General features: G+C 44.4%; 1 protein-coding gene across 4 annotated transcripts in view; it reads left to right on the top strand.

The window, feature by feature from the left end:
* parvg (parvin, gamma) overlaps positions 1-12,617 on the top strand; it is a 41,040-nt gene extending 28,423 nt beyond the window's left edge. For all 4 annotated transcript variants that reach the window (XM_072267842.1, XM_072267840.1, XM_072267841.1 and 1 more), the window contains 3 exons: positions 1,157-1,258; positions 2,300-2,372; positions 12,241-12,617. In XM_072267842.1, the coding sequence (XP_072123943.1) occupies positions 1,157-1,258; positions 2,300-2,372; positions 12,241-12,314 (249 nt within the window). In that variant the 3' untranslated portion in view covers positions 12,315-12,617. The remainder of the gene's footprint in view (positions 1-1,156; positions 1,259-2,299; positions 2,373-12,240) is intronic.
* The last annotated feature ends 3,540 nt before the right edge of the window (positions 12,618-16,157 follow it).

Below are 16,157 nucleotides of genomic sequence, written 5' to 3'. Positions count from 1 at the left end.
CGTACTACAGGCCACTGATATTTGGTCATGAAAAAGAAATAAACTATAGAATAGTATTTTTAAAAGGCCCACTGTAGGACTGCTGCACAGAAATGCTGAACAGCAACTTTGAGTAAATAGCAAAAAATAAAGTTCTGTGGTGAAATGCTTTTGCTCGTGTTTAAGAGATTAGAGTATTCTGAATGTAGCATCTGACAGAAGGATAACCTTCCCTTTTTCTCTACCCCGCCTTGCTATGAGCTGAATCCTTCACCTGCTCACAGCTGCCAGTCACCTGATAAGGCATGATCAGTTCATCATTCTTCTGTGTTGGTTTTAAGGTAAACTACACTGCCATAAGCAATAGTAACTGTAACTTCCACCCTGACTTAATACAAAATTTCATGCACCCCCTCCAGAGCAACACACACAAAATGCTGAAGAAATTCAGCTGGTCAGGCAGCATCTAGGGAGAGGAATAAACCGTCGACATTTCAGGCCAAGCCCCTTCATCAGGACTGGAAAGGATTGGGGGAAAAGATTGAGACATCTGATTTTCAGATGATGACAAGGAAGCATACAGGAGTGAGATAGATCGGTTGTTTGAATGGTGTCACTCAAGTCAGTGAGACCCCCTCCGCCACTGGATTTCTGAATGGACAATGAAGCTCATGAACACCCCCTCACTATTTTTGCTTTCTTTTTGCACCATTTATTTATTTTTAAAATTATATTTATTATTATAATTTGTGATATATTTTATGTACTGCATAATAGTGCTTCCACAAAACAGTGAATTTCACTACATGCTGTAAGTCAGTGATAATAAACCTGATTCTACTTCTGGTAATTATGGCACGGCCTCTTTCCTGGTGTCCAGCACGTATAGACTCACATAACCACATTACTGCAAGTGCTGTATATTTAGTCATTTTTCCTGCAGGCTTTTCTGCACAACTATTTTATAAGAGACTTGATTTTATCTAATAGTTTTTGAGTATAGTTTTAATTTCTTTAACACCATATGACTTGTACGTTGTTTAACTCAGTACCAACAATACTCTATGGCTCGCCCATTTCTATCCAAGCAGAATTTTGTCACATCTAAACAGTTGTTTCATTATATAAAAATAAATTGTTTGACCTTTCCTAATTGTTTCTCTAACTATTTTACCAGTTTTCAAATGGAGTAATCTTGATTCTATTAATCGGACAGCTGGAAGGCTATTTCATTCATCTAAGCAAATACTATTTAAGCCCCACAGATGACAAAGAAAAGGTGAGTTGACAAAAATTGTCCTGACCCCCTTGCACCTGTCTCTTTTAGGCTTTCTGCCACAAGGCTTAACTGCACAGATGAAAGAAAAACCTCCATCAAGTTCCTGCACCAGGGTTCTGATGAGGGTGTCATGTGTACCAATTAATTTGGTACATTGTCACACCCTGAATGGGAAGAAGCCCCTATCCTTCTGCTCAGTTTCATAGCTACCTGCCTCATGGTCAAGTTAAGAGTTCAACTTCCTTGGGAAAAGTTAATACACAAATGCCAACTATGTCGATCAGACTTGATATGCAATTGAAAATTTCCAATTGCAGTTTTTAGTTCATATGTGACTTCTCCAGCTCACCCATTTAGTTGTAGATTTAAACGATGAAGGTTCAAAGTTAAAAGTGAAGTATTTATCAAAATGCATATATGTCACTATATACAACCCTAACTTTCATTTTCTTGTGGGCACACTCAATAAATCCATAATAGAATCAGTGAAATTCTGCACCAATTTGGGTGTTCAACCAGTATGCAAAAGGCATCAAATTATGTAAATAAAAATTAAATATTTAATAATAATTATAAATAACTAAGCAATAAATATTGAGAACATGAGTTCTTGAAAATGAGTCCATAGGTTGTGGGAACATATCAATGAATGGGCAAATGGAAGTTGAATGAAGTTTATAAGGTATACCTCTTTGTGGCAATTAAATTCAGGACTGTGTACCTTCAGTCTAAAATCTCTCCTCTTTAGTTTCATGGCTTAATTGATTAAACAATCCATGAGTTCTGCAAAATCTCGGTGCAATGCCTACAAGTCAATCCAGATTTTTAAACTAAGTTCTGTTGAATATTTCTACAGTTCTTGAGTGAAATCCTGGCCAATTACCCTCCCTTGTGCTCAGAGATTTTATACAAAAATAGAAAACGCTGGAAGCAGTTTTGAGTGGTTCTTGAAATGAATTTTCATCTGTTTCCCCATGGATGTCACCTGGCCAGCAGTTTTATTTAACTCAAGATTTTATTATCTGTTCTCCTTCACCGCAGCTTCACAACGTCTCTTTTGTGCTGGAGCTTCTTGAAGACAGAGGACTGTTAAATTATACAATCAATCCTCAAGGTCAGTGGAGAATTATGTAACTCTCCGTTCACCTAGTGGCTTAACTTAGGGGAAGACAGCCTCTGGCCTGGCCAAACTTGAGAAATCTTGTTTGGGTGGATGCTGCATGATGTGTTCCCCTGTTACAAATCAGTACCAAGAAATAACAAACAGTACACAATATGGGATTAAATGATTGAGCTTTATAATTTTCAATTTGACTCTAGGTTAGTAAAGAAACAAAAAAGAAAAAGAGCCCATTCTCATGAAACAGTCCAATACGTGATGTTGGAGCTCACGGTTTTCCTGTCTGTTCATTCTCCATCGATTTTCCTCTTGGTCGTCAACTCCCGACCCCATTCCAAGTCCAGTCCGTCCTACAGACTACGACTTCCCTGTTCTGGCATCTCCTCTCTCCAACTTCCGCAGAACAAAAGACCACAAAACCTTTGCTCGGGCACACAAGAAAGAAAAACATCTTTCCTCATTGGCCAACGCACATTCCAAAGTCCATGTTATCTCTAGTCATAACCCAAGCACTGCTGCTACAGAGAAACCATAACATTAGCATGAAGCATTACAGCGTGTTACATTTACAAAAGAAAGATGGTAATTTTTCACTCTTGTTTGTTCAATATTATTATTACACTGCCAATAGAATAGTTGTTATGCTCTCTTTATAGTTGCATAACCCGTTCCCTTAACAAATGATGTGATATGAAGATTTAGCAACAACTTCAGACTTTGCTGGGTTCTGTCAATATTTCAGTAGCAATGAATAATATCCTTGCCTTATCTGAATAAAATATAGCTTTACCCATTTGAGCCTACTGGAAGCCTAGTTATTGATTGAGAAAAGGAAGACAATATGCTTGTTTCTACCCAAGTGGCTTTTTGGTGTACCTGAGCAATTATTTATTATCTGACAATAGACTAATCGATCTTTCCAAATTGAATACGTGCAGTTGTCTCCAATTATCTGATTTCTATTCTGACCTCTGCCGTGGACTTTGTGGAGTTTTCACATCCTTCCTTTGATTGCAAGGGTTTCGTCTATGTTCCCAGGTTTCATCTTGAATCTCAAAGGCATACAGATCGGAAGGTTAATGAGATACTGTAAACTGCACCAAGTGTTGATAGTAAAATTGTGGGTGTTAATGGGCATGCGTGACAAAATAGGTTACAGCAAAATAAACGGGAGGAATGGTATGGCCCTGGGAGATGAGGAAAATGTGTGAAATATTAGAAGTGGAAAGGTTTTATACAGAAAATAATATTTAAAAATCCTTTTACAACAATCATTTTATTGCTTTTGGTGGACAATAAAATGACAGTGTCATATCCATGTAATTAGTTACAAACATAAAAGAATCTGAGTGAGCCATTAATCTTTTGATCTTCCAAATGTCATCTCAGGATGGCTGTGTCACGCAATTTCAGTGCCTGTTTAGTGCATTAGTAATTCCCTCTCCTCTTGCTTATATAGCTGATGACACAAATCACCATAGTATTAACATATTCTGGAATGATACGTGGCACCATGGCAACGTACCCACAGTTCTACTTGATAGTGCAGTATTCAATGGAGTAATCCAGAGGTAACAACAAAGTGCCTCAAGATTAAAGTCATGCAGACAGTAAACGTGCGACCTGTGTGTTAATGATTAGGTAACCCTGATTTTGTGTTGACATAAAGGAGAAACAGCTTTTTAAAAAATAATTGAAAATTTGCTGGCTCCTCAAACGAGTGCTGTGAAGTGCTTTTCATTATCAACAGTTCTGTTCGGAATGACCTTGTATAATTGCAGACAACAGGAATTCTGCAGATGCTGGAAATTCAAGCAACACACATCAAAGTTGCTGGTGAACGCAGCAGGCCAGGCAGCATCTCTAGGGAGAGGTACAGTCGACATTTCAGGCCAAGACCCTTCGTCAGGACTAACTGAAGGAAGAGTGAGTAAGGGATTTGAAAATTGTTGGGGGAGGGGGAGGGGGAGAGCCAAAATGATAGGAGAAGACAGGAGGGGGAGGGATGGAGCCAAGAGCTGGACAGGTGATAGGCAAAAGGGGATACGAGAGGATCATGGGACAGGAGGTCCGGGAAGAAAGACGGGGGTGGGGGGGACCCAGAGGATGGGCAAGAGGTATATTCAGAGGGACAGAGGGAGAAAAAGGAGAGTGAGAGAAAGAATGTGTGCATAAAAATAAGTAACAGAAGGGGTACGAGGGGGAGGTGGGGCCTAGCGGAAGTTAGAGAAGTCGATGTTCATGCCACCAGATTGGAGGCTACCCAGACGGAATATAAGGTGTTGTTCCTTCAACCTGAGTGTGGCTTCATCTTTACAGTAGAGGAGGCCGTGGATAGACATGTCAGAATGGGAATGGGATGTGGAATTAAAATGTGTGGCCACTGGGAGATCCTGCTTTCTCTGGCGGACAGAGCGTAGATGTTCAGCAAAGCGGTCTCCCAGTCTGCGTCGGGTCTCGCCAATATATAAAAGGCCACATCGGGAGCACCGGACGCAGTATATCACCCCAGTCGACTCACAGGTGAAGTGTTGCCTCACCTGGAAGGACTGTTTGGGGCCCTGAATGGTGGTAAGGGAGGAAGTGTAAGGGCATGTGTAGCACTTGTTCCGCTTACATGGATAAGTGCCAGGAGGGAGATCAGTGGGGAGGGATGTGGGGGACGAATGGACAAGGGAGTTGTGTAGGGAGCGATCCCTGCGGAATGCAGTGGGGGTGGGGGGAGGGAAAGATGTGCTTAGTGGTGGGATCCCGTTGGAGGTGGCGGAAGTTACGGAGAATAATATGTTGGACCCGGAGGCTGGTGGGGTGGTAGGTGAGGACCAGGGGAACCCTATTCCTAGTGGGGTGGCGGGAGGATGGAGTGAGAGCAGATGTATGTGAAATGGGGGAGATGAGTTTAAGAGCAGAGTTGATAATGGAGGAAGGGAAGCCACTTTCTTTAAAAAATGAAGACATCTCCCTCGTCCTAAAATGAAAAGAGGCTCCATCTTCCTCTCACCCCAACCCTCCCCTCTCCATTGACACCCCCAGCCTCCCCCCTCCCCCCTCTGATCCCAGCTCTCAAGATTCCAGCCTTGAACTCCAGGCCGGGTCTTTATGTGCTGCTATTGTGACTCCCGTCTCCCCTTCCCCCACCACCACTCCGCAGCCCCGTCTTCCTCAGATCCCACCGTCAACTCCTGGGCCCTCGGAGGCTCCATCTTCCTCTCACCCCAACCCTCCCCTCTCCACTGACACACCCAGCCTCCCCCCCTCCCCCCTCTGATCCCAGCTCTCATCCGTGCCGGGTCTTTACCATCCCCTCCGACCTTCAACTGTCGGAGGCAGAACGCTCGGTCCTCAGTAAGGGCCTCACCTCTGTCCCCCTTTGCCCACACCTCAGCGAGTTCCGTGTTCGCCACGATGCGGAACTTTTCTTCCGCCGCCTCCGTCTCCGAGCCTACTTCTTCGGCAAGGGCTCTTCCACCCCCACCGATGACCCCTTCTCCCGTCTTCAACCCTCCTCTTCTTCATAGACACCCCGCTCTGGTCTTCTGCCTGCTCTGGATCTCTTTATCGCTAATTGCCGACGGGACATCAACCGTCTCGACTTCACCGCACCTTGTCCCCATTCCAACCTCACTCCTTCCGAACGCTCTGCTCTCCACTCCCTCCGTACTAATCCTAACCTTATTATTAAACCCGCCGATAAGGGGGGTGCTGTTGTAGTCTGGTGTACTGACCTCTACCTTGCCGAGGCACAGCGACAACTCGCGGATACCTCCTCTTATTTACCCCTCGATCGTGACCCCACTAAGGAGCACCAGGCCATTGTCTCCCACACCATCACCGACCTTATCCGCTCAGGGGATATCCCATCCACTGCTACCAACCTTATAGTTCCCACACCCCGCACTTCCCGTTTCTACCTCCTACCCAAGATCCACAAACCTGCCTGTCCTGGCCGACCTATTGTCTCAGCTTGCTCCTGCCCCACCAAACTCATTTCTGCATACCTCGACACTGTTTTATCACCCCTTGTTCAATCTCTTCCGACCTATGTTCGTGACACTTCTCACGCTCTTAAACTTTTCGATGATTTTAAGTTCCCTGGCCCTCACCGCTTTATTTTCACCATGGATGTCCAGTCCTTATACACTTCCATCCCCCATCAGGAAGGTCTCAAAGCTCTACGCTTCTTTTTGGATTCCAGACCTAATCAGTTCCCCTCTACCACCACTCTGCTCCGTCTAGCGGAATTAGTCCTTACTCTTAATAATTTCTCCTTTGGCTCCTCCCACTTCCTCCAAACTAAAGGTGTAGCTATGGGCACCCGTATGGGTCCTAGCTATACATGCCTTTTGGTTGGGTTTGTGGAACAATCTATGTTCCGTGCCTATTCTGGTATCTGTCCCCCACTTTTCCTTCGCTACATCGACGACTGCATTGGCGCTGCTTCCTGCACGCATGCAGAGCTCGTTGACTTTATTAACTTTGCCTCCAACTTTCACCCTGCCCTCAAGTTTACCTGGTCCATTCCCGACACCTCCCTCCCCTTTCTAGATCTTTCTGTCTCTGTCTCTGGAGACAGCTTATCCACTGATGTCTACTATAAGCCTACTGACTCTCACAGCTGTCTGGACTATTCCTCTTCTCATCCTGTCTCTTGCAAAAATGCCATCCCCTTCTCGCAATTCCTCCGTCTCCGCCGCATCTGCTCTCAGGATGAGGCTTTTCATTTTAGGACGAGGGAGATGTCTTCATTTTTTAAAGAAAGGGGCTTCCCTTCCTCCACTATCAACTCTGCTCTTAAACTCATCTCCCCCATTTCACGTACATCTGCTCTCACTCCATCCTCCCGCCACCCCACTAGGAATAGGGTTCCCCTGGTCCTCACCTACCACCCCACCAGCCTCCGGGTCCAACATATTATTCTCCGTAACTTCCGCCACCTCCAACGGGATCCCACCACTAAGCACATCTTTCCCTCCCCCCCTCTCTCTGCATTCCACAGGGATTGCTCCCTACACAACTCCCTTGTCCATTCGTCCCCCCCATCCCTCCCCACTGATCTCCCTCCTGGCACTTATCCATATAAGCGGAACAAGTGCTACACATGCCCTTACACTTCCTCCCTTACCACCATTCAGGGCCCCAAACAGTCCTTCCAGGTGAGGCAACACTTCACCTGTGAGTCGACTGGGGTGATATACTGCGTCCGGTGCTCCCGATGTGGCCTTTTATATATTGGCGAGACCCGACGCAGACTGGGAGACCACTTTGCTGAACATCTACGCTCTGTCCGCCAGAGAAAGCAGGATCTCCCAGTGGCCACACATTTTAATTCCACATCCCATTCCCATTCTGACATGTCTATCCACGGCCTCCTCTACTGTAAAGATGAAGCCACACTCAGGTTGGAGGAACAACACCTTATATTCCGTCTGGGTAGCCTCCAACCTGATGGAATGAACATCGACTTCTCTAACTTCCGCTAGGCCCCACCTCCCCCTCGTACCCCTTCTGTTACTTATTTTTATGCACACATTCTTTCTCTCACTCTCCTTTTTCTCCCTCTGTCCCTCTGAATATACCTCTTGCCCATCCTCTGGGTCCCCCCACCCCCCGTCTTTCTTCCCGGACCTCCTGTCCCATGATCCTCTCGTATCCCCTTTTGCCAATCACCTGTCCAGCTCTTGGCTCCATCCCTCCCCCTCCTGTCTTCTCCTATCATTTTGGATCTCCCCCTCCCCCTCCAACTTTCAAATCCCTTACTCACTCTTCCTTCAGTTAGTCCTGACAAGGGGTCTCGGCCTGAAACGTCGACTTCCTAGAGATGCTGCCTGGCCTGCTGCGTTCACCAGCAACTTTGATGTGTGTTGCTTGTATAATTGCAGCATCTTTTCTACTCTAATCGGAGTGTCCATTTGCTACATGGATCCTTCAACTACCCGTTCATTTCAAACTAGTACAGCTTCTCACCTCCTGGGACTTAAAGTGCATAGGCACCTCATCTCAGCTGTCAATAGAGGGACTGAACTATGGAATAATGTGCATGCATGCTTTCTGTCAACAACCACCCTGTAACTCAATGGTAAGTTGTCAGAGAAATGGCAAAAACTCTGCAAACTCTCTGGTACCTTTCCCTAACTGTATACATTTCTGGCTGCCATGCTGTCGGAAAGAGAGGGTGCTGATAAGACTCAGCAAGGTGTTGCATTGATTGGGTGGGCTTTGGTTAAGAGTACTTTAGTTGGTAGTTGCAATGTGTCAGTAATGAGAAGAGGAGGGTAGACAAATGTGGATTGGGTTACAGTTGGAGACTGAAGAGTGACCTGACCTATATGAGGGATGAGAGGCTTAGATAGGATAGTTGCTCAGTCTTTTTCCTAAGAGTAGATATATTAACTGCTAGAGGGCATAGTTTTAAGGTGAGGAGCAAAGCTTAAGGAGATTTGTGAGGCTTGTTTTTTTGCACAGATGTGGTAGCTGCCTGGAACACCAGGGGAAGTGGTAGAAGTGGATAAGAAGGTAACATTTAAGAGACATTTAGACAGGCAGTTGCCAATCCACGGCATAGACGCATGCAGGCAAAATGTGTGCACGTGGAATTATATCAATAGGTACCATAATCAGCATGGGTATGATGGGCTGAATGGCCGTTTCTGTGCTGTACAACTCTAGCTCTGTCCAATTTATGAACCCTCCAGCCAGTCCTTCCCCCTCAATATTTATTGGCTTATGTAATTTGAGCGAATTCAATGCAGCTTCCTAACCATGTCCTTATACAGACTGCACGATCACCCTGGATCACACACATGAAGTATGCTGCAGAATCTCACCCTATTCATCTGTGTGTTGACCATCATTCTCACGGGACAGCTGTTTATTTTAACAGTGTTATATGCACGGATCCACTTGACTTCCATCCATTTCTGAGACCGTTTTTTGGCCCTGAGCACTCCCCCCACCCTATGATCATCTTCTACCATTATTAAACTGATCTTGTGCCTTTTGTCCCTTGTGACTAAGTGCTTTCCCACCAAAAATGCTTTCAGGGACCACATGAGACATCATTGTGAACAAAGGAGGAGGCACCACCATACTTACCGTCATCATGGATTCGCATCTCATCCCTGAACAGCATTTCCATAGCAGAGATCCTGTCCCCTCAATGTGTCAGATTATTCTCTCATCAGCCAGTCCATAAACTGACTGAAGCTGCAGTGTCCAATAGTCATAGTCATACTTTATTGATCCCGGGGAAATTGGTTTTCATTACAGTTGCACCATAACTAATAAATAGTAATAAAACCATAAATAGTTAAATAGTAATATGTAAATTATGCCAGGGAGTAAGTCCAGGACCAGCCTATTGGCTCAGGGTGTCTGACCCTCCAAGGGAGGAGTTGTAAAGTTTGATGGCCACAGGCAGGAATGACTTCCTAAGACGCTCAGTGTTGCATCTCGGTGGAATGATTCTCTGGCTGAATGTACTCCTGTGCCCACCCAGTACATTATGTAGTGGATGGGAGACATTGTCCAAGATGGCATGCAACTTGCACAGCATCCTCTTTTCAGACACCACCGTCAGAGAGTCCAGTTCCATCCCCACAACATCACTGGCCTTACGAATGAGTTTGTTGATTCTGTTAGTGTCTGCCACCCTCAGCCTGCTGCCCCAGCACACAACAGCAAACATGATTGCACTGGCCACCACAGACTCGTAGAACATCCTCAGCATCGTCGGGCAGATGTTAAAGGACCTCAGTCTCCTCAGGAAATAGAGATGGCTCTGACCCTTCTTGTAGACAGCCTCAGTGTTCTTTGACCAGTCCAGTTTATTGTCAATTCGTATCCCCAGGTATTTGTAATCCTCCACCATGTCCACACTGACCCCTGGATGGAAAGGGGTCGCCGCTACCTTAGCTCTCCTCACCAGCTCCTTAGTCTTTTTCATATTAAGCTGCAGATAATTCTGCTCACACCATGTGACAAAGTTTCCTACCGTAGCCCTGTACTCAGCCTCATCTCCCTTGCTGGTGCATCCAACTATGGCAGAGTCATCAGAAAACTTCTGAAGATGACAAGCCTCTGTGCAGTAGTTGAAGTCCGAGGTGTAAATGGTGAAGAGAAAGGGAGACAAGACAGTCCCCTGTAGAGCCCCAGTGCTGCTGATCACTCTGTCGGACACACAGTGTTGCAAGCACACGTACTGTGGTCTGCCAGTCAGGTAATCAAGAATCCATGATACCAGGAAAGCATCCACCTGCATCGCTGTCAGATTCTCCCCCAGCAGAGCAGGGCGGATGGTGTTGAACGCATCGGAGAAGTCAAAAAACAGGACCCTCACAGTGCTCGCTGGCTTGTCCAGGTGGGCATAGACACGGTTCAGCAGGTAGACGATGGCATCCTCAACTCCTAGTTGGGGCTGGTAGGCGAACTGGAGGGGATCTAAGTGTGGCCTGACCATAGGTCAGAGCAGCTCCAGAACAAGTCTCTCCAGGGTCTTCATGATGTGGGAGGTCAATGCCACCGGTCTGTAGTCATTGAGGCTGCTGGGGCGTGGCGTCTTCGGCACAGGGACGAGGCAGGATGTCTTCCACAGGAACTCTCCGGAGCCTCAGGCTCAGATTGAAGACATGGCAAAGTACTCCATATAGCTGAGGGGCACAGACTTTGAGCACCCTGGTACTGACACCATCTGGTCCTGCAGCCTTGCTCGGGTCGAGACGTTTCAGCTGGCTTCTCACCTGTTCAGCTGTGAAGCCCACCGTGGTGGTTTCATGTGGGGAAGGGGTATAGTCATGAGAGCAGGGTGGGGGACTGTGAGGAGGGGTAGGAGGGGAGAGTGGAATATGTGTTGTTTGGGGGCTGACAACAGATGACTCGTGGGGGATGGGCAGGGGCCACAATGTCAAATCTGTTAAAGAACAGGTTAAGTTCATTGGCCCTGTCCACACTGCCTTCAGCTCCTCTGTTGCTAGTTTGCCAGAACCCAGTGATGGTCCTCATCCCACTCCAGACCTCTCTCATGTTGTTCTGCTGGAGTTTCCACTCAAGCTTCCTCCTGTACCTGTCTTTAGCCTCCCTGATCCTGGCTTTCAGGTCCCTCTGTATTGCCCTCAGCTCCTCCCTATTTCCATCTCTAAACGCCCTCTTTTTAGCATTCAGGATGTCCTTAATGTCCTTAATATAATACAGTCTTGACATTACACCTCTTTAGTTGGACCACAAAGTGATCTTCCTCATACACCAACACTGCTTCCCCAAGGCTCGCCCAGTCTCTGCCTTGATATCTATACACTACATCCATAACCTACCGCACTCCTCACCTCTTCTGCCCACCACTTCAATCAATCTTCCCAGCACGTGTTGTAGAAAGGACTGTGAGGGTGCAAGGTTGCAAGGTCTGAGATTCTGACCTTGACAAACAGAAAGGGGTGTTTGGAGATGAGTGGAAGGAGATGCAGCAGAGTCTGAAGTTCCATGTTCAGGGCCTACAGGTAGGTCGAAATGTAGACCTGATTTTGGCAGCAAGTTCATGAGAAGATGTGGAGAGGAGTTTTATGTTTGATTGCTTTTGTGTATTTTGCTGAAAAGTGCATTAATGAAGGGAACCAGGCAGAGGTTTTATAAGGCATTGTTTCGGTTGAAGCAAGTTATGGGGACGTGACTGAAAATCAAATTTAGGTTCGCAGTCAGAACATGTTAACTAATGAAACAAATAATCAGTCATTAGGGGTGAGTTTGGTGATGAGAAAACCATACAGCGAGCTGGATGGTTTGATCAGCAGGAGATTCTTATTGATCAGAGAAGTGAAGGTGGACTTATGCTTATGATTAAACTTTTAAAATCCTTCCTTCTCCTTCCTCACAGACATTATAAACTTGGACATCAAGGCCACAATGCGGATCTTGCATTGCTTGTTTGCTAAGTACAAGGACAAGTGAAAACGGACTCAGGATTTCAAGCAGCATGAAAGGAAACTTCGTTTGAGTTGATTGAAGATCATCCGAAGAAGAGTGAAAGGAAAGAGACTTGTGTTGTAAAATGCTATAGACATTTTTGTGGTTTAAGGTTTCATGCATCCTCTGCTTAAAATATTCAAACAATTACCTAATTATCTCCCCACAATTGGTTGAAATTAACCGTAGCACAAATTTGCTTTGAATGTATAATTCATATAAAATTTATACAAACTCTGAGTTATATCTATTCTAAATAAAATCTAATGGCAAATTACTGAGTTAATGTGCAGAAGTTAATCTAGGATTATTAAGAGCTGAATAACATTTCACAGAAGTAAATAATTCAGCCTTTGTTTAATTTTTTCTCTCATTGTCAGTGGGAAATAACACACCTCTATTTTCTCTGTTTCTGTTGCAATGGGTTTAGTTGTATTGTGACTTACCAAAATAGCATTTTTAAAAACTGTTCTGTCTAGCTGAGTATGTGAGGAATTATAATGCAGTAAACTTGATGCTTCTGTGAATTTATTCACTTAAATGCATCATTCTTATTAAGGAAAATCACTGGTCCCAGTGAGCAGCCTCCACACCATTTTCCGAGAGTAGAATTGGGCTACTCAGACAGAAATTTCTGATTTGTGATTCGAGTTTGGTTAGTTTAGCTGAAACATGAGTTGAAGAAAATGAATTAGGTAGAGAGGGAAAAGTCAGATGGACCATTCTAATCATCTTTACTGAACAGAGTGCAATCACAAATCAGCTCAGGATAACGTGAAGCTCAGTTTTGTCTCCGAATGGCAGAATAAAAGGATGAAGAGTGACCACAAGTAACTTCACTCTTGGTGTTTTATCCCAGTGGAAATGATGCAGGAGGAGAATGAGAAAGCTGCTTATTAATACTGCTTAAACTCATGGGGTCCACATCCCAATGGTGTGCTCCTCGTTGCAACAGGGTTTTGGAGGAATGGTAATGAGATGTCCTGACAGATTCAGAATCAGCTTTGCTAGCTGTAAAAATTGTCAGCGATCTTTTAATGGTTTATAAATATCTGACAGTCTGAAACATTTAGTGACGTTGAAGCATATAGTTAATGACACTTGAAACTCAAATACACAGCCAAAACAAAGTGATTAAAATGATTTACCCCAACCCTTGCTTGTTAACCCTTTGCCTATGATTCCCTTGCTACAGGGAGGATATCCAGGTCATAGCTTCATCACATTCCTGGAAGAAACACTGAACATAATTTCCCTCACTGGACTCCAGGGAAGAGTGAATTGACAAAATTAACTTTGAGCGTTTGTTCAGACACAAGCATTATAGAAATAGTAGCATTATTCTACTAATAATAGCATTATAAACTGATTCCTAAGCTCCGGAGCCCGGGCTGCAGCTGCAGCTGGATCTTCAACTTCCTCACAGACAGGACCCAGGCTTTAAAAATAGGGGACAAGCTCTCCTCTACAATCACTCTGAGCACCGGTGCCCAACAAGGCTGTGTGCTCAGCCCCCTGCTGTACTCACTGTACACTCATGATTGTGTAGCCAAGTTTCCATCAAACTCAATATACAAGTTTGCTGACGACACAACAATTGTAGGCTGTATCTCAAGTAATGATGAGTTTGAGTACAGAGAGGAAATTAAGAACCTGGTGGCATGGTGCGAAGACAATAACCTATCCCTCAACGTCAGCAAGACGAAGGAATTGGTTGTTGACTTCAGAAGGTGTAGCGGACCGCACGACCCCATTTACATCGCTGGTGCGCAAGTGGAACAGGTCAAAAGCTTTAAGTTCCTCAGGGTCAATATCACAAATGACCTGACTTGGTCCAACCAAGCAGAGTTCACTGTCAAGAAGGCCCACCAGCACCCTTACTTCCTGAGAAAACTAAAGAACTTTGGCCTGTCCCCTAAAACCCTCACTAATTTTTATAGATGCACCGTAGAAAGCATTCTTCTAGGGTGCATCACAGCCTGTTATGGAAGTTGTCCTGTCCAAGACCGAAAGAAGCTGCAGAAGATCGTAAACATGGCGCAACACATCGCACAATCCAATCTTCCATTCGTGGACTCACTTTACACCACACGCTGTCAGAGCAGTGCTGCCTGGATAATCAAGGACACGACCCACCCAGCCAACACACTTCTCGTCCCTCTTCCCTCCAGGAGGAGGCTCAGGAGCTTGAAGACTCGTATGGCCAGATTTGGGAACAGCTTCTTTCCAACTGTGATAAGGCTGCTGAACGGATCCTGACCCGGATTTGGGCTATACCCTCCAAATATCCGGACCTGCCTCTCGGTTTTTTTGCACTACCTTACTTCCCATTTTTTATTTTCTATTTATTTATAATTTAAATTTTTAATATTTACTAATTTTATCTATTTTTATTATTTTTAATATTTAATATTTGTAATCCAGGGAGTGGGAAGCACAGAATCAAATATCGCTGTGATGATTGTACATTCTAGTACCAATTGTTTGGCGACAATAAAGTATAAAGTATTCCAACCTATGGTGGCTTGTAATTGCAGTTACAACAACTGATTGCAGGCAGTTCCGATCATAAATAGTAGTTAAATAATCTAGCTCAGGTTTAAACAAAAGCTCATGAGAGGAAATGAGTGTTGTAAGCCATTGTATCTCTCAAGCATAATATGTTGAAACTGTAAAAATAATGTACTGAAAACATCATGCAGATCAGTAGGATCCAGGGGTAGAACATATAGATCAATATTACCTCAGAGACTATTTAGTTATTATTGCGAGAGCATTGAGTTCATGTTTGGTTTCTAGGGGAGAGGTTTTGAGCTATTGCTGAACTTGTGTAAGATGAAAACCTTCCTCATGAATGCTAATTAACTGAACATTAATCACAAAATTCGCATTGGGATATGGAGAGAAGTTTCATCTTATGATCAATAAGGCTTTTATACTTGTTTCATACAATAGCTTCAATATTTTAAAATATGGAGCAGTAAGATAGCTGCTCTGGAGCCTGGTGATTGTATCATTTGGTGTATCTATCAGGAAGCAAGGATAGTAAGTGCTAATGAGACTTTACCTAGCCAAAGAATAATGAGTGTAAAAGATTAAACAAATGAACATGAAAAGCTTAGAAAGGAATGCAGACCTTTTGCCGTTAATGAAGAGCAATTGATGGATATAGGTAGGATTTACTGTCAAAATTACAGTTTGCTCTGAACATGGAGAAACTGGGGATAAAGGTTCAGCTGTTCAGTGAGCATAAACCGAAATATTTTTGGGGGGGGGGAGGAAACTCAAGCTGTATCAAATGAATCTGTTGAGACTTGAAGTCCAATAGTTTCTAAATATGTTTAAGAAATCAGTAAACCTGTGCAGGTTCTAGAAAATTGAAAGTAAGACAGGAAGCATGCAGGAATTACTGGAAAGATACTAGCACAGATAAAGCAGTGGTTGTTTGGCAGGAGGCAAAAGAGTGGGAATAAAGGGATCCTTTTCTGGTTGGCTGCTGGTGACTACTGGTGTTCCACAGGGGTCTGTGTGGGACCGATTCATTTTACGTTATGTGCCAATGATTTGGATTATGGAATTGATGGCTTTGTTGCAAAGTTTGCAGATGATACCGAGATAGGTGGAGGGCAGGCAGTTTTGAGGAAACAGGGAAGCTATAGAAGGACTTAGACACATTAGGAGAATGGACAAAGAAATGGCAGATGGAATAGAGTGTCGGGAAGTTTGTGATCATGTACTTTGGTAGAAGAAATGCAAAGGTTGGCTATTTTCTAAATAGGGAGAAAATGCAAAAATCTGAGGCATGAAGGCATTTGGGGAACTTTGTGC

This window comes from Mobula birostris, chromosome 9 (assembly GCF_030028105.1).
Source record: "Mobula birostris isolate sMobBir1 chromosome 9, sMobBir1.hap1, whole genome shotgun sequence".
Taxonomy (NCBI): domain Eukaryota; kingdom Metazoa; phylum Chordata; class Chondrichthyes; order Myliobatiformes; family Myliobatidae; genus Mobula; species Mobula birostris.
The sequence above is the reverse complement of the archived record's forward strand: the minus strand, read 5'-3'. Positions and strand labels throughout refer to the sequence as shown.